General features: G+C 37.9%; 2 protein-coding genes across 3 annotated transcripts in view; both read right to left on the bottom strand.

The window, feature by feature from the left end:
• Positions 1 to 155: 155 nt before the first annotated feature.
• On the bottom strand, positions 156 to 2728 carry LOC149024638 (alpha-1,3-arabinosyltransferase XAT3-like). Its single transcript, XM_089144855.1, has 3 exons — positions 2020 to 2728; positions 1749 to 1856; positions 156 to 1619 (listed from the first exon to the last, which is right to left on the bottom strand). Exons 1-3 carry the CDS (start codon positions 2216 to 2218, stop codon positions 439 to 441), a joined length of 1488 nt encoding a protein of 495 aa, XP_089000981.1. The 5' UTR covers positions 2219 to 2728; the 3' UTR covers positions 156 to 438.
• Positions 2729 to 5045: 2317 nt separating this feature from the next.
• Positions 5046 to 18171, bottom strand: part of ORC4 (origin recognition complex subunit 4) — a 31733-nt gene continuing 18607 nt past the window's right edge. The window contains exons 13-17 of one of the 2 annotated variants that reach the window (XR_016171665.1): positions 6677 to 6769; positions 6534 to 6598; positions 6300 to 6443; positions 5275 to 5596; positions 5046 to 5171 (exon numbers count right to left, since the gene is read on the bottom strand). Coding sequence is in view for 1 of the 2 variants with exons in the window: in XM_089144854.1 (XP_089000980.1) it covers positions 5561 to 5596; positions 6300 to 6443; positions 6534 to 6598; positions 6677 to 6769 (338 nt within the window). In the remaining variant the exon portion in view is untranslated. Of the gene's footprint in view, positions 5597 to 6299; positions 6444 to 6533; positions 6599 to 6676; positions 6770 to 18171 lie in introns of both variants that reach the window. The other variant, XM_089144854.1, reaches the window with a different exon arrangement.

The following is an 18171-nucleotide window of genomic DNA, read 5'->3' as shown; positions in this document are numbered from 1 at the left end:
GTTGCTGAGATAGGAATATAGACGAGGACACCCTCTCTTCCCCATGGGTGAGAAGCAACTGAGTCCTTTTCATTGACTAGAGACTAGAGATTATTATCCATGGTGGGAGAGCTTGAGGGAATTCCTGCTTATATTTCACAGTTCATACGAGTTTGGAAAAGTTTCTGCTTTTCTGGTTTTAGTTACATTTTCCCCAATTCAAAGGAAATGCAAAAAAATTATAGAAAGATCAATACAATTTTGCAGAAGGTGAACACTGATGAGGAACTTATGGGCTAACCCAACAAAATATAAACCCATAAAGGGAGAAAACTCAGATCATTTTGCATATTTAGGCAAAAACAATGAGATCGGTATGTACATAGAGTGTATATATCCCTTTTTCGTTTTTATGTGTTCAAGAAAAATGTTGAGATCTTCATGAAAATCCCTTCAGGTCTAGCTATGAAGAAGCTCAAGGGCTTGTAGCAGTGTAGATCTGAACCTACCAACATCAACTTTCACATCTTGGTTGTACAGGTAGATGGACCTGAAGTTGAGCCATCCTTGTTTCCTAATTGAATCAGAATCCCCAAAGACAGTATGATTAAGTGGATACTGTTGTATTAGGGAGCTCTCTTCTTTTTGAACCTTGTACTCCAAATATCTCAGATTCAAATCTGAGGTAGGCTTTCCAAAATCATCCATGGCCAGCGAATCTAGTCCCAAAGGTACTATTTGTATCACTACTGCATTGGCTGGAAGGAAGAGAAGGTTAGTGAGGCCAGCTCCATGAACCCCCATTAACACATCAAAGGAGTTCACAACTGGTGCAAAATTTGAAACATCTGCTGTTGCCTCACTTACAACTACTTCATAGCCCAAGCTTCTAGCCATTTCAGCTATTTCACCTTCATTAGCTAATGATCGGCTGTTCTTCCGTGAAATGATCAGAAGCCTCGGCTTTCTATCTATATGAACAGTAATCTTGATGGCAATAGCCTTCTTCAGTGAGTAGGCGCTCTTTAAGAACTGTGCAAAATCTACCATGGAATAACCATTAGGAGATTTTGAGGGTTCAATACTGAATTCCTTGTTAGCTTTAAGACCAATGATCATATGTGGGAAGCAACGAACGCTGTCATGATCCTTTTCAATGTCAATGACATCAAACCTTGAGAGCTGTTTCAGTATTGTTTGGTACTTGGCAATCCAATATGATCTTAAATCGGTTATGAGGAATTGAACTTCCCTATTAAATTCACGGGAAGTAACGAAGAGAGGAATTAATACATCAGTGAAGTCATGGAAGTAGTTTCCTGCATATCCTCCAATAGAGAAAACAATTGCAGGAACACTGTAATTTACAGTGCAACGGGGAGCTCCTTCACCACCTAATGCTTTCACTGATAGCTCCTTAACATGGCTCAGTGCTATATTATCCCCCTTCCTAGCATAAGGTCTGATAGCCCATGAACCATTTCCTTCCAATGAATCCATCTGAGAGGAAACAGCAAAGATGGTGGAGGAATTCCCATGAATTCTAATGTCTCCATCGACTTCACATGAATCTGATCTTGGGTCAAAAAGATTGCAGATTGGCTTGATGATCTTCTGCTTCACTTTACGCTCAGCAACTCCTACAATGCAGAAATTAGTTAAACCAGAAAGATACTAGCAGAGAAATTTGGTTGGCATCTCTCTTTAAGCTTTTCCCAGTTCAAATTGAGAAATTTTCACATCCCGAGTTCTGAAATTGAGTAACCAACCTTGCAAAACAGCTATCTTTGTTGCAGCCATTGCTTGCTGAAAATTGCTGGTGTCTTCCTTCACTTGCATGGGTAGAGCAGTGATTATGGATGGCTTCAAATTCTTCACTGTAAGCCTTATGAAAGTTAGTTACAAAAAAATCAAAAAATAAAAAGGATTACCGCACTTGAAACATAAAAGATACCATAAGAACCTTGGGTTATGGGATGCTGCACTGATCATAGGAGAACAAGCAAAAGAAGGTAATAATGTAGCAGCAGAAGAACTTACAATTTGGTAGAGAAGTCAGGTGGGGTTTAAGAATAGTGAAGAAGCCGAATGTGATGATGAAGCAACCAACAAGAGCCCCATAACCAAACTTTTTCTGTTCACGCTGACTGAAACTTTTAGCAAATATGGTATCATAAGCTGCCCCCTTCCCTCCTTTGTTGAGCAATTCAACTGGAAAGTCTTCTACTTGGAGAGCCATTAAGTATTGTAATGCTGTGGCTTAACCAGAGAACAAATGAAGGATTGAAACAGAATCAATGTATCCTGCTAGGCCTTAAGTAGCTTCTCTTTAGAAACTAGACTTCCATGATGTTTTTTGCTGATTTAAATAGGCAACACAACTACCCTTTTTATATGGCAATGGAAGAGGCGCATTTCAATGTTCATGATGTGGACTGTTGAATAATATATTTGAACAGAAGAAAGGCATGTCCAGGACCCATTACCCACAACTTAATATGTGGGAAATGAAAGGAAAATTGGGGAGAAACAATTTCTCAACCCCTCCCACCAACCCTTTTCTTATGGCCTTCTTTGTTCTGTATGGGGGGAGGGTTTTTCTGGGCCAAGCAGAATAGAAGAAGCATATATAACAATGAAATGGAATTACACGTTAGAAGGTTGCAAGATCATTTTATACAAGCTGACAAAAGACAAGACACAAAGATGTGATGTACCCTTAATTGATGAGGTTTTCAATTGTCCAAGGAATTAGTACTGGAACAGATTCTTATCCAATCTAAATTGCACTTCTTTATGAATCTAGATTTTACCCAAAGGAGGTTGTTGAATTGATGTAGGTTCTGCTCTAGATCCATAGACAGTTTGTCTTTTGCGTCTGCATGGGTCAATAATGAATTCCCAATTTGAGGTTTTACCTACATACTTAAAACATGACTAACTCTTAATTATTTAATTGAGGCTCTTCCTAATTCTCTGTTATATTAGGTTTCATAAATTTTATATATATATATATATATATATATATATATATATATATATATATATATATATGCACATTATTTTGAGATCTTATAATATATACATTATTTTGAGGTCATTGTCATTAGGGACTCAAATGACCAATTCATCCATGGAAGAAATGCTCCTCACGATCTCTTAAATAGAGGTTGTTGGGTAGTCTATGAGCCTAGAGAGTCTGGACTTTCCCTTACCATCGGTGATTTTTTTATGGATTTTTCTTTTTGGTAGAAGATTTTTAATGGATATTGCAATTTGCAAATACTACTTTGATAACTTTGACATGAAAAAAAAATTATATTATTATTTTTATTAGTAGGTTTAAACAATATGGATTGACTTGTTACAGTTTACTAAAATTTTAGAGGAAAAAGTAGTGCGCCCCAAATAAGTAATCCCTCTCTCAAATTGAGGCCCTCCCTTAGTGGCATGCATGTTTGGGGTAACATTTCTTTTTATTTTTCTTGGTCAGATCATGATTTGATAATCAAAACAAAAGATAGCTATATTGGTATTATCACCATCTGTATTTCAAAATCTCTTCCTTTCAGAAGTCAGTGATATAATTATATGTATGTCTCATAAGTCATAACTGTAGAAGTCTTCCACCAAATGATGACTTGGTCTATGAATACCAATGATCTGTACTAAATCTAAAATCAACCAATCTGGTGCGCACCATATTTTTCTGTTAGTTGTTTTGTGATCATGTCTAGAGTAAGAGAATTGCTAGTCTGACTTCAAGAAAAGTTTGGTTCTGTAAACTAGTTAGTGCGGGGCTAATTGTTGTCTTCAAAGTTTAGTGTTGAGTGGTTACTCCAGAAAAAATCATTCGGGTTAGGATATTCTGATCTTAAATTAGAGTAAAAAATTTATCTCAAGATTTAGTATTTGACTTGCAGCATACCTTATATGATATTTTCGATAAATGTCCAATAAACAATATAAATAATATTTTGTTTGTTAGAGTTGGGATTAGGGTAAGGATCAAGGCTAAGTATTTGACCAGATTGGCCCAAGCAAGTCCAGTAGGATTAGGGTGAAGTTCAAGCCAAGGCATTCAAAATCAAGATTCAACATTAGTGTTTTAAAAAGCTTAGCTCAACCCGACCCTAATAACCCTAATAGTATTAGATCACCACTATAATTTGATGACTTGGAATCTTGCTCAAAGAGTATAAATCAAAAATAGGGCTAACTTGGATGCATTTTACCCAACAAGTATGACTTAGAGTGGATTTACAACCATAAAATACCACAAGGTTTGGGCACATAAGCCCATGAGATGGGTAGGGGGAGAAAAGCGTTGAAGGGATGAGGTTTCAAACTCAAGATTTCCTTGGAGTTACTGCCTTTAAATAAGAGGCTACAAATACTATACCAAAACCACAACATGCAATATATTCTTCTTTTTCTGCTTTTTTTTTCTTTGGCTGAGAAAAGAAAGTATGTAGTAGTTAAGTTAAACAAGTACATAAATCAGAGATTTGACATATCCTTCCACACCCTAATCTGGCCTGAATACATAACTTGGCGGGTGACATTAGTTAAATCATCCTAGCAGAAACTCATTTCTGAAAGGTCCTATATCTACATCCTTCTCCTTCAAAATATCCAATATTTTAGGTACATGTCTAAGAGGCTAAATTTTGCGCCTCGGGCCAGAAACAAGATCAGTAACTTCGCACCAGACATACTGGACCTGGGCCTAGAATAAGAAGGGCTTGATCTAATCCCACTCGCACACAAGTCATCACATCAATGGAGTAAGAAACAAGAATTTTATCCAATCCATTTTCTTGTCAGAAATGGAACATCCATTTCCTTAGTAGATGTATGACATATGTCTCAACATCACATTAAATGGTTGAAATTCATTTATAAATCACATCAACCTTTTAAATGATGTGACATGTAAATAAATCTCAACCTTTTGATATAATATTGAAATACATGTCACATATCTACAAAGAAATGATGGTCCATTTTCCTATAAAAAAAAAATCTTCTTAGCAAGAGCCATTGCTCTGCCCATTAACAAGAAAGGTGAAATTGGTTTATAAGCAAATCTAATCCAAAATTTTCATTCTATCGAATCCCCAAAAAAATTATTAGGCAACATTTAGTTTCACTTTCCTTCTTTCTTTTTTCCCCTTGCAATCATACGGATCCTGCAATAAGAAACATAAAAATTACCCGAGCATAGAAGATGGCTTGGTAGTTGTGGAAAATATACAAAGACAGATTAGAAATGTCCTCAGAGGAACTACTTACTGGAAAGAAATGGCAACCAAATTTCGACTAATAAAACCCAGCCATCGGCCTGGATGCTGAAATTCTTACACATCAAAATGGTTAGAATCTGCATCAAAATGCCAATTCAATACATGATTCCACATTAAAAACTCATGATCGGATATAACAAGGGGGAAGGGATGGAAAGAACTACCAATCAATTCCCTGATACCAAATAATAATTTCTTTTTCACATGATAATAGCTTTGATGCCAGATGTTACAACCTCATTTGCCTACACTGCTTGCATCTCCCATGCAGCTGTTTACCTTTCACGGTTGATCAGTTTATGAAGAATGGCCTAACAACATGAACAAAGGTAATATCCAATGCATTAGTAACTTCTGACAATTACCATGGCATGTACAATATGGTTAATCTACAAGTTTTTGTTAGTAGAAGGAAACAGAATAGAGAGTGCTAGAGTCAAATCAAAGTAATAGTCAAGGATAGTTATCCACATAATAATGGAAAGATGATGTATCAGAACAGAGCATGCTGCATAGAAAACTACCTCCTCCCCCCGCCTTCCTCTTGGGTACAGGGTTTGCCCTTTATGTTTCAGAAATCATGAGACAAGACTTAGCCTTCAATTTTTACTCTCTTTTATTCTAAACTATCTGTTCCCACCAGAGGGGTTGGGAGTGGGTATTGGTACAGGGGTATGGACATGAACTAAATACGTGCAAATGTAAAAAAGGGTACACAATTGAATTAGAATCTGAAATTTGGCATGTTGCATATCCAGATCATGATCTCTCCTTCCACAAGTTAAAGACTAAGAATGGGCAATATCATATGTCCATGTTGTGGAATTGATGCCTAAAAATTCGCTTAATAGTAAAGAAGTGATACTGCAGAAATGCAAGAAACTCCGAACAATCTCAAATTAATTTATAGTTTAAAGAGCCAGACTATACATTGGCATATGTGAGTGTGTGCACACATAATATGATTGTAGGTAGCACTCAGTTTCTCTCTAAATAAAAAAATCATATACTTACAGGACAGTAACTGTTTAATTTCAATCCCTCATAAAGCTCGAGCGAAGAAAGTAGTAGCTTCACTGGGCGAAATTCAACAGACTGACTCTGTCCCCTGTTGTCCATATAGCATATTAACTCACGTTGTATGAGGTGTTCAAATGCCTGCACCAAGGCAACTTTTTTAAGATAATTAAAGCAGAAAAATGAGAAGACTTAAGTACATTTCTGATTATAGCAGAGTACTTTACTTACCCGCAGACAAATATTCTGTGTGTAGAAGTCAGAGATTTGAAATGAATCATGAATGACTTTATACTCTGAAATGTAAAACCAAATTCAATTTCAAGAAGCATTAAAATATACATGGAATATGAAACCACCTCCTTAAGTCTGACCTTTCATTATAGAATAAAAGTTGTAGGATTTTTGCTCTTTAACTTCTAACCTCTTCATGCACACAAGAATGTAGAGTTCCAAAACTGAACAATCTGCTTGAACAAACCCATGCATTTAAATCTGTTAGGAGTTGCCCAGTGAGACCAAAACATTTTTGAAAAAACAGAAACAGATAAAATACAGAGATGGAAATCACGGAAGTACAATTTTTTTCATGTCAAAATGTAAACTTGTTTGGAACTTTCTTTCATGAGACGGCCCCCACTCAATGTTGAAAAAACATCATCAAATTCCATATCATGAGTCAATAAGAGCATGAATATTCAGGAGCTTTCACCGAGGACCCGTTGAATAAAAAGTGCTAGCCAGAATAGCTCTCTTATATGTTGTGGGTCAAAATTTCTGTATTTATTCAGCCGAGCCATTTAATTATCCTACAAACTGTGGCTACATTACATATTGGATGCCCCTACTGAACTAAGAAATTAAAGCAGACCATTTTTAGAAAAAGACTACAGTAGTCAGCAATGAACTTGATACAATACATTGCTGAACTCTTAAAAAAAAAGGCCATTTGATATGTCACTACAAAGAGGAAAGCGAAATGCTTCACTAACTTTTTCTTAACCTTTAAGAAGATGGGTAATTCTGTAATTTCAAACCTTAATGTTCCTTCTCCTCCCACACAACAATCTCCTCTTGCATCTCGTCTTCTCACAGGCAAACTTGAATTGTACCAACCAACTGCAGTTTCTGCAAATTACCTGTTCTAGTAGAACCAGTCCCCTACATTCACTGGAAAGTTTACCACTGTTTTGCTCCTCCTATCTTCTCTATGTCAAACATTAATTTTTATGGAAAATTTCATGTAGCACCCTTTTTAGATAGCCTAATATAATGTACCCTCTCATATTGGAAAAATATCAACCCAAACCTCTAAAACCAAGGGTGTTAAAACACAAAGGAAAATAAAAAACACACATTTTTAAGCTTCTTATATTCTTTCACAATGCATCTTAGCTGACTTTTCTAACTTTATCATCCTCCTTAGAACACCTCCAGCCCTCTTTAAAACACCACCAGCCACCAGAGAAACCAACTTCCACAATTGCAACCCAACTCCGCCTCCAACCCAAACCACAACCCCTTTTCTTCATCCTAATCCACTCGCCCAACCTGCATAGTATCATTCTCCAACACAACTTAACAGAAAAATCTAAGGGTTTGGTCTAAAATTATTGTGCAGAAGATTGGACCCCATCGTCTCTAATTTACACAAAATTATGAAGAAAATAAAGAAGAAACCAAAACACATTGCTCCACAATGAAATTCCTTCTGAGAAAAATAAAAACAAGATGAGAGAAGAGTCAGAGGAGACGCAATAGATCTCTTGGAGTAATGTGTGGGATACAAAAAGGGGATCTGTGTGTCATCTGATGGTCGAAGCATTTGAAATTTCTTGTCTGCACTGTTCTTGCTGCTATTGCCATTGGAGGTGGCAGTGGTGTCACTCTCCACCTTTGGTCTCATCATCCTTGATGCTACTATTGATTTCTTTTCGACTGAATCTACCATTATTGTTCTCTATCATATATAGGCTTTGGATAAACACCGTAACCAAAAACACTAACACCACATTCTTCAAAATGCCATTACAACCGAACCTCTTCTCATCTTCCAGCCATACCCGTTAAAACCAGAACCTCTTCTCATCTACCTCTATCTCCTTTCTTCAGGCCTCGTCATTACGAGAGTTTCCCCATGTGTAGTCATTGATCGACAGACTATCTAAGTTATTCAATTGCACCCGGAGCTGGTAACTTCCACCATCAATCATGAGATGACTGAGGCAGTTCCATTCTGATATGTTGTACTCTGTTGTAGAGAAGCAAATGTATATACATTGAGAGAGAGAGAGAGAGAGAGCGAGGAGATAAGCCATTCACATTGCTCAAGAAGCTGAGAGAAATCCAGGAAAAAGACAAGAAGTGAGATACTTGTTCTGAACCTCTCTGACTCCTGAGTGAGGAGAAAGAGCTGGAAGAGAGGGAGAGAAGATGCAAATTGACAATCCAGGGCAAGGGGATTTAGGAAAGGGAAGACAAGGAGTGGGGAAAGGGGCGAGGCTGGTGTTGCAGGGAATAAAGGGTTTCAGGCAGAGCAGGGTATCTCAAGAACGAAGATGATAACAAGTTATTGCGGTTTCCGCATAAAGGCTAAAACAGTAAGTTTACCCTTGGTCAAGTGTAGTTTGGGCATCAATCGTTAACCTGCTGACTTGATCATTTAATAGGAATTAACTAGTAGAGTGGATTAATTTAATATTACATCATACAAATGAGAATGGTACATTATATTATATCTGAATGGTTGGGTATATATTACATTAACTACAAAAGGTGGTACATGAAACTTCCCCTAAAATCATCATTATGGTAATTGCATACAAAGGAAAAAAACAGAATACTTGGCAGTGGAGGTTTTGAGTAATGTGTTGGTAGGTTCCATCCTGCCAGCATTCACTCTCAACTTGATTTCAGAAAAGAGGTATTGCTATCTTCATCGCGGCCATCAATTTTCCAATATCAATATCAATGTGTGTGTGTGACAGAGTGAGAGAGAGAGAGAGAGGAAGTGACACCCTGCGCTGTCCTCTGCCATTTATTAGCAGTTGAAGATCATAAAACTCGTTGCACAAATTAATGCAAGAACCACTCTGTTCACTTGATTCTTCTAGTTGGTTCACCTACTTTGGTTTTGAAAATTTTATTGTCTGCTTCTGCCCTTCCCGGTTTCACTTGATTCTTCTAGTTGGCTCACTTACTTTGGTTTTGAAAAATTTTATTATCTGCTTCTCCCCTTCCCAGTTTATTAGCAGGTGAAGATCATAGAACTCATGGTACAAATTCATGCAAGAAGCACTCCATTCAATTGGTCTTTTTGTTGGTTCATTTACTTTGGTTTTGAAAATGTTCTATTCCCTGCTTCTTTGCTAGGCTCTAGAGATAGTCTTCACAACTCAGACTCACTTTTAGCTCATTCCAGAGGCATCTGAAGAAGCACAATGTTATTATCATCCGCTGCTATTTGATCTTATGGGGCTAGTTGATGGGCATGTGAGTTGCAGCACCAGGGGAGTGGAGCTGCTCAGCCAGTCTTAACACAAGTTCACTCAAACTATTTTGCAGTTTCCCAAAATTTTAGTCTAGGTTTTGGCTGCTTGTTTTGATTTATGATTCCAACGCCCAAATGGCCAAATTAGGTCCAGCAATAAGGTGTACTCATTTTGCAGTTAGCATTGAATTGAATTGAATTAAATTCACTGGTATGGTTCACCAAGAACATTTCTTTTCCAGCCTCAGTCAAGAAGACAATCAAGGATGATAACTCCTAAATTCCTTTCCTTAGAAACAATTGTTTGTGTAACTCCATCCTTCCTTAGGTTTTGTCATTGGGCTGCGTATTAGTTCTCATTTTTTAATTTTGTTTAGTCTATCTTTGGATGTCGAGTTCAGAGAAAAGCTTTAGACCTTAGAAACCCAAGAAAAGAAAAAGTAAAGTTGTAAAAAGTGCACAAGGCCACTACATTTAGGAAGATCTGGGGAGCTTACATGGCCTTACCCCTGTTTACAGGAATTGAACCTATGACCAACGTAAAATTAGTTTCTACATCTACTATTATTATTTTCTAACACAAAATAGAAACCATTTCATACTTGACCAAAATTGGAAAAAAGATATGGGAGTTATTTGGTGAAATTGAAAGAAAAATGAAGTTTCCTGTGCATTTCTCTTTGAAATTGAAATTAGTGTCACTATACAGAAACTCATAAACATATTTGAAATTTTGTTATAATTGCAAAACTCAGATCACAACTTGAGAATTCACAAAGAGGGATTGTGATATGTTCCTTGTCTTGCCACTCTTTCTAGCTATCTAATCCTGATGAATCAAAAAATGACAAGCTTCCCAAAGACATGTAAATTATTTGACCGGTTAAACTGAAACAACATGGGGGAATCTAACATACGATTAAAATTTCATGGAAACTACAAATTTATGGTCAATACTTGTGCAAAGCCTCATACTCTGCTCTAAGATCACTTCACCAGGGACAAAGCTGGGTTGATGAGGGAGGGAGTGACAGCAGGAAGGAAGTACATGACCAAGGAAGGTAATGAGCAGGCTAGGGAGTAAATTTTAAGGCATGGATATAAATGCACGAAACATGGTGGGATGAGGATGGAAGGGGAAGGGGAGGAAAGGTATGGAGACCAAGATCCAGAGCTGAAGAGGGAGGGGAAAAGAACCAGAGGGCTTCATAAAGCTAGGCAAGGAAGGGGGTGGAAGAGAGAGAGGTGGTGAGGAATCTAGAGCAGGACGGAAAGGAGGAAAGTGATTTACAAGAGACACCCCTCCACTCCAACTTAACAGAAGCATTAATAAGGGCATAAAAATCATAGTTAAATGACGATGAGGAGTTGATAGATAACCTCCCAGTGAAAATCCCAAGCTAACCCAATAATTCAATTTAGTCTTCTATATAAGAATCAATCACCAATATAGAGGATAATAACCCTTCAAAAATGGGAGAGAACCAATGACGAAAATTCAAATAATTAAAGAAACTCAGTACCTGAAACCTGGATATCAGAAAACTGTAATGTCAAGACAAGATTAGGGTTCACCTAGCCCCAAACTGGTTAACAAGGAATGAAAAAGGAATCTTTTGGTCTCAACAAAAGTATCCACTTGATTTATTATCCTCTAGATTCTCCCATAGATCTGTATTTGAAGCTTACACCAGATGGTGGAACCATTCTTGATGACCTTGAAAAGTATCAAAGGCTAGTTAGTAAGTCAAATTAGCTGACTATGACTCCCTGGCACTACGATACTATTACATGAGTTTTGAGGTATTTCAAGAAGGTCCTTGTTGAGAGGAAAAAACTGAACTGAATGGCTTGAAGATCAATGTGATCCCAAGCCCTCTATTTATAAAATTATACGAAAAATACAATATTACATAATTACCCTTACTTGGGAAACAAGAAATAAATTATTACTATAACCGAAACAACCAACACTCCCCCTCAAGCTGAGGCATAGATGTTAGTCATACCCAACTTACCCAGAATAGGGAGGAAGTCTCCTTTCAACGCTTTGGTGAAAATATCGACTACTTGGTCTCTAGACCTCACAAAAGGCATGCATTATCAGCCCTTGTTCCAACTTCCCTTTGACAAAGAATCTGTCAATATCAATGTGCTTACTTCAATCGTGTTGCACAGGATTGCCGGCTATGTCGATGGCAGCCTTGTTGTCACAATACAATATCATGGGACTTGTAACTGGAATTCCAATGTCTTCTAACAGATCTTTCAGCCATAGTAGCTCACATACTCCTTGAACCATTGCTCTATACTCGCCTTCTGTACCAAACAAGCAACTACATTTTGTTTCTTACTTGTCAGAAACACATTTTGCCCAACTTGTCCAAAATAGGAAGTCTCCTTTCAACCCTTTAGTGAAAATATCTACTACTTGGTCTCTAGACCTCACAAACGGCAAGCGTATCAGCCCTTGTTCCAACTTCCCTTTGACAGAGAATTTGTCAATCTCAATGCGCTTAGTTCGATCATGTTGTACAGGTTTGTTGGCTATGTTGATGGCAGCCCTGTTGTCACGATACAACATCATGGGACTTGTAACTGGAATTCCGATGTCTTCTAATAGACCTTTCAACCATAGTAGCTCACATACTCCTCGAACCATATCTCTATACTCGGCTTATGTACTAGTCAAGGCAACCACATTTTGTTTCTTACTTCTCTAAGTCACTGATTGCCTACAATAAAAGTACAATAACCTGATATGGATTTTCTGTCAGGAGAACCAGCCCAATATGCATTTGTAAATGCCTCCACTTTCAAATTGTTTGTAGGTTATAAAAGAATTCCTTTACCAGGTGTAGCCTTCAAGTACTGAAGTATCCGAGTGATAGCTTTCATATAAGCCGAATGTGGGTCATGCATAAATTGTCTTACTAGACTTATAGCAAACGCAATGTCAGGCGTGGTGTAGGACAACTAGATAAGCTTCCCTACCAGCCCTTGATATCTTCCCTTCTCACTGGTTCTCCCTCTTTTTCCTTGAGTTATACTCCTGCTTTTGTAGGGGTATCAACTGCCTTACATCCCAACATACCCGCTTCTAATAGTAGGTCTAGATATACTTCCTTTGGGATAGGTAGATCCCTTTTTTCTAATCTAGCAACCTTGATCCCTCGGAAATACTTTAGGTTTCCTAGATCTTTAATCTCAAATTCTTTGCCAAGAAAGTTCTTTAGCTTCTTTTTTTTCACCATCATTCCTAGTGATGATAATAACATCCACATAAACAATAAGGAGAGTGGTTTTAGTACCTCATTTCTTGACAAATAGAGTATGACCAGCATTACTTTATTTATAGCCAATAGATGTCATAGCCTTTTGTAAACGTCAAAACCAACATCTAGGAGATTGCTTCAGCCCATAAATTGACTTCTTCAACTGACGAACTTTCCCTTTTGTTCTGTGTCTAAAAAGCCATGTGGAATTTTCATGTAGACTTCTTCTTCCAACTCTCCGTCTAGGAGTGCATTCTTTACATCTAATTAATGCAAGCCCCAGTCTTGATTGACGGCCACAGAGAGAAGGACCTTTACAGTGTTTAATTTTGCAACAGGGGCAAAGGTCTCTTGATAATCAATCCCATAAGGTTAGGTAAAAACTTCTTTGCAACCAATCTAGCTTTCAACCTATTGACTGAACCATCCACGTTCTGTTTGACCACAAACACCCATTTACAACCCACCAGTTTTTTCCTTGGAGGAAGAGTGACCAACTCCCAAGTATCATTTTTCTTCATTGTCTGCATTTCCTTTACTATTGTTGCCTTCCAAGTATTATCAACATAGGCTTCCTACCAATTCTTTGGGACAAACATAGTAGATAAAAGAGGATATAAAAGCATAATAGCAGTCAAACAAAGAATCATATAAGAAATACTTAGCTATAGGATGTTGAGTACATAATCTAACTCCTTTTCTAACAGCAATAGGAAGATCAAAAGAAGATAACTCAGGGGAAACAGTTGAATCTGAATATGGAATAGGAGACTAGAGTAGTAACATGTCAACTTTTTCTACCTATTGTTGCCGATTGGGATTCTTCTTCTGATAAGTCTGCACAACCTTTCCTTAGTTAATTTGTCTTTGGAAGACCTCAATAGCGTGGCCCACAAGATTGGCCTCACCTAAATAGGATCCTCACAAGGTTCACAGGAGGGAGGAGGAGAATTAGAATCCTCAAGTATACTGGGCCGAAGGCTCCCCCAGTCAAGAATTTCTTTCAAAATTTCTAAGAGTTGTTGTGGTGGTATCCATGGGTCTATTTGTGCAACATGAGTATTCAGAGTGAGAAAAAACAACTTCTCTTGGACTCTCCCCCTAAAGAGATGTATAATAGGGATGAGACTCATTAAAAATCACATCCATTGACGCAATTGTCCTCCAAATTGGAGGATGATATCACTTGTAACTCTTTTGAGTAACAACATACCCTAAAAATATGAGTATAGGCCGCAGGGTGCCAACTTACTCTTGTTGGTCGAATTTCTAGCATAATACATACAACCAAAAACTTTAGGAGGAATAATAAACAAAGAGGTTCCTTAAAGAATTTCATTGGGACACTTAAAGTCAAGTATCTGATTGAGCATCCTATACATAAGGTAGGAGGTCATGAATATAGCATCATTCCAATATTGGTCTAGTACATTCATGGCAATCGTAAGGGAATGAACTATCTCTAAGAGATGCCGGTTCTTTCTTTTGGCCACCCCATTTTGGGCAATTGTATCAACATAACTGATTTGGTATATTATACCAAAATCAAAGAGGTATTTTTGAAATTCTCCTTTAATATACCTAGTTCCATTGTCACTGCAAAGGATTTTCATAATGGCATTGAACTAAGTCCTAATCACATTATGAAAATCTTTAAAACATTTAAAAACTTTATTATTTTGTTTTAAAAGATAAATCTAGGTGAATCTAAAGTGACAGTTTATAAATGTGACAATATCTATGGCCAGTAATAGTCACATGTCTGCAAGGTCCCCACACATTTGAATGAATTAACACAAAAGAAATGGCACTTCTATTATTAGTGGAAGGTAAATAACTGAAATGGGTTTGCTTTGCAAAAATGCAAGCTTCCCCAAACATTAAAAAATTAAAAATCTTCCTTATTAAAAGATGAAATTAAGTCTGAAAAAGCTTTCCTTAGAGTACCTATAGGGGGGTGACCTAATGAAAGATGCCACTAATGAAGATCTGACAAAACTAAATTGACTTGGCATGGAGGTGCAGGCATTACAGGTGTAAATCCTCCATTCAGTTCTAGCAAGTAGAGTCCATTGTCCAGTTTACCATTTCCAATCTCCTTCCTTGTTATCAGATTCTGAAAGACACAGTAGGAAGGGGAAAAAAGGTCACCTTACAATTCAAATCATTGGTAAGAGCCGTAAGACTACTAATGGAAAGAAGGTTAATAAAAAATGACAGGACATGTAAAACTAAGGACAAAGAAAGTGAAGGAGAGTGTTGTATGGTCCCCTTTCTAGCAATGGAAGAGTAAGAACCATCGGTAATACGAACTTTATCTTTCCCTGAGGTAAGGGAATATTGTAAGAAGAGAGATGCAGAACCAGTCATATTATCTGTTGCTTTAGTATAGATGATCCATGGAGCTAAAACAAAGGAAGCATAGAAGCCTGGAAAGGGAGTACCTGATGTAGAAAGGTAAGAATTTGAGTGTGTAGTGGAAGTAGCATTAGTAAAGGCTAAACCAGCAGTAGAAGACTGCAGCATACATCTAAGAGCAAGTAATTCTTCCTGGAAAAAACCAATGTCTGCAGTGGGTGCCATAGGAACAGCTCTGAAAGCTTGACTTTCGGTTTGCCCTTCCTTTGTGCTCTTTTATGCTCAAAATCAGCAAGCTTCCCATATAGTTTCCAACAATTTGCTTTGGTATGATAAGGCTTGCGGCAGTACTTGCACTTCACCACTTCTTTAGCTGGTTCAATTTTGGAAGAGATAATGCTAACACTCTGAAGAGCAGATTTCTCCATAGGCCAAGCGATGACTTTTCCTTACACTGAACAAGAGCATAGGATTGTTCCAATGTGGGGAAGGGAGAACAGCTCAATACCTGCACTCTGATCTAATCATATTGCACTTCAAACCACCTAGGAAATCATAAACCCAAATCTTATCAACATGTTTCTTGTAGGCAGCTACATCATCAAGACTAATGGGATGATAATCTCTATAGTGATCTAACTCATGCGAGAGAAATCTCAATTCAACATAGTATTAGGCTACAGTCAATTCCTTTTGTGTAGTCTCATGAAGTATTAGGCAACAATCAAGGCTTATTGTTGTTGTTGTTGTTGTTGTTGTTTATGATCTGTTCATTGTTTCCTAGTTGTCCATGTCTCTACAGTAGCCTTCCAAATCTGGGCTGTTGTATCAAGCAATAAATATCTTTGGGCAAGATTTGTATGCATTGAATTCAGAAGAAATGACATAATCAAGGAATCGTTCGAAATCCATTTATTCTAAGTAGTGCCTACGGCTTTAAGCTTAATCCTGGTGCCCGTAATGTGACCAACCAGTCCTCTTCCAGAAATAGTCAGATATGTTGAATGAGACTAAATCAAATAATTCGTTCCATTAAACCTTACCAAAAGAGGCATAAGAGAGGTTACGGCATAAAGGTAGGATAAGGGACAACATTGATTCCCAAAGAATCACCTCATAGATATTGCCATAGGATGGGAAAAAACAAACCAGAGAGGTTACCACTGATGGTGGACAGGGAAGATACCGGCAGTGGTAACAAAAAAGGAGAGAAGGGGGCTTACAGTGGTGGCTAGGGTGTCATGGCAATGGTGAGGGGGCTACTGCAATGGCGTAGAGGGAAAAAAGAGCGGGGCAGGTGGTAGGAAGAGGGAGAGCGCAAGAGGGAGAGCGCTTTTTTTTTCTTCTTTTTCTCCTCAATCAACTTTTTACTCTGATGCCATGTTGAGAGGAAAAAACCAAACTGAATGGCTTGAATGATCAATGTGATCCCAAGCCCTTTATTTATAATGATATAAAGAATACAATATTATATAGTTACCCTTACTTGGGAAACAAGAAATAAATTACTATAACTGAACCAACCCACAATCCTAGACATGGATTGCTTTAGAAAGATATGGTCACAAAGGGGATGAAAGATTTTCAAGAAGCATATCAGACTAGATCACCTGTTGATAGAAGATCAACCATATGTTATTGTACTTTTGTTGAAGGAAACCTTGTGTTTTCAAAAGTAAGAAAGTAAGAAACATACAATGGTAGCTTGGTCAAGTGCAGAATCTGAGTACGAGGCCATGGCACATGTCACCTGTGAGTTAATATGGACAAGACATTTGGGAGAGTGGCTTTGTTGAGAGTCCACCTATGCCTTCATGGTGCAATAGTCAAGCTATTATGGCATTGCTTCAAAGTTCAAATCCAACATTTCATGGGCATACATAACACATTGAAGTTGTAACATCCAGCCCAAACCTGGCCCGGACACCCTATTTATTTTGGGATAAAGAAAGACTGGTTCAATGTTAGACCTTAAAAGTTGGACTTTAATTTCAATATTATTATCTTTGAAAACCTTAGGAAGCCATGTCAGACCTTTCCCTTAGGGTAGACCTGTACTGTCTAGCCTTATCCTAACCTTGACCCGGCCCGGGACCTGTTATGTTTGTAGGTCCGAAAACCCGAAGTGGGGGAAATGAGACTTGTGGGCCCTTTTGGTTGTTGATTTGGTGTCGGAACCCAAGCCCGTGGACATTGATGATGATGCCCCTCACTTGAGAGCATTGTCAGTGTTAGTTTTGAATCTGCGCACCGAAGAGGGGTGAATTAGTTGAAATACCAAATGAACTCCTGTGCTCAATCCGAATATATTTCCCGAAACTAAACTGCTTAATGGACTTGTAGGAGAAAACCCCACTCCATTTGACCCCATATAGCCCTCCAAATCCCTGTCCGAAGTTGCTGAACTGTGTCTGGCAAATCCTGCTTGCACATCGAAGAAGGTGAGCTTAGTTGGTGGACCTAATGACCTCCCATGCTTGATCCAAAGGTATTTATGGAAACTAGACTTCTTGATTGACTTGTAGGAGAAAACCTCACTCAATTTGACCTTGTATAGCCCTCCGAATCCCTGTTCGAAGTTGCTGAACTATTTCTGGATTTTCTGCTGAAACCTGTTACCTGTTTTGGTCGATCCTTTTGGTCGATGCCATCGACCAAGGACCATCGACCAAAGTTGCCCAGAATCGAGAAAAAGATGCTTTTTGGATATTCCTTCCTCTATTTAATTGAAACCTCGAACCTAGAA

Source organism: Hakea prostrata, chromosome 2 (genome assembly GCF_041222555.1).
Source record: "Hakea prostrata isolate BN-2017 chromosome 2, UWA_Hpros_2, whole genome shotgun sequence".
NCBI lineage: Eukaryota > Viridiplantae > Streptophyta > Magnoliopsida > Proteales > Proteaceae > Hakea > Hakea prostrata.
The sequence above is the reverse complement of the archived record's forward strand: the minus strand, read 5'-3'. Positions and strand labels throughout refer to the sequence as shown.

Excerpts from the sequence above, each read along its gene's own strand:
- LOC149024638 (XM_089144855.1), bottom strand. The coding sequence starts at position 2,218 with ATGGCTCTCCAAGTAGAAGACTTTCCAGTTGAATTGCTCAACAAAGGA. Across the intron at positions 1,857-2,019 it reads CCTGACTTCTCTACCAAATT|TGAAGAATTTGAAGCCATCC; the intron begins GTAAGTTCTTCT and ends TAAGGCTTACAG. Across the intron at positions 1,620-1,748 it reads AAAGATAGCTGTTTTGCAAG|GAGTTGCTGAGCGTAAAGTG; the intron begins GTTGGTTACTCA and ends TCTGCATTGTAG.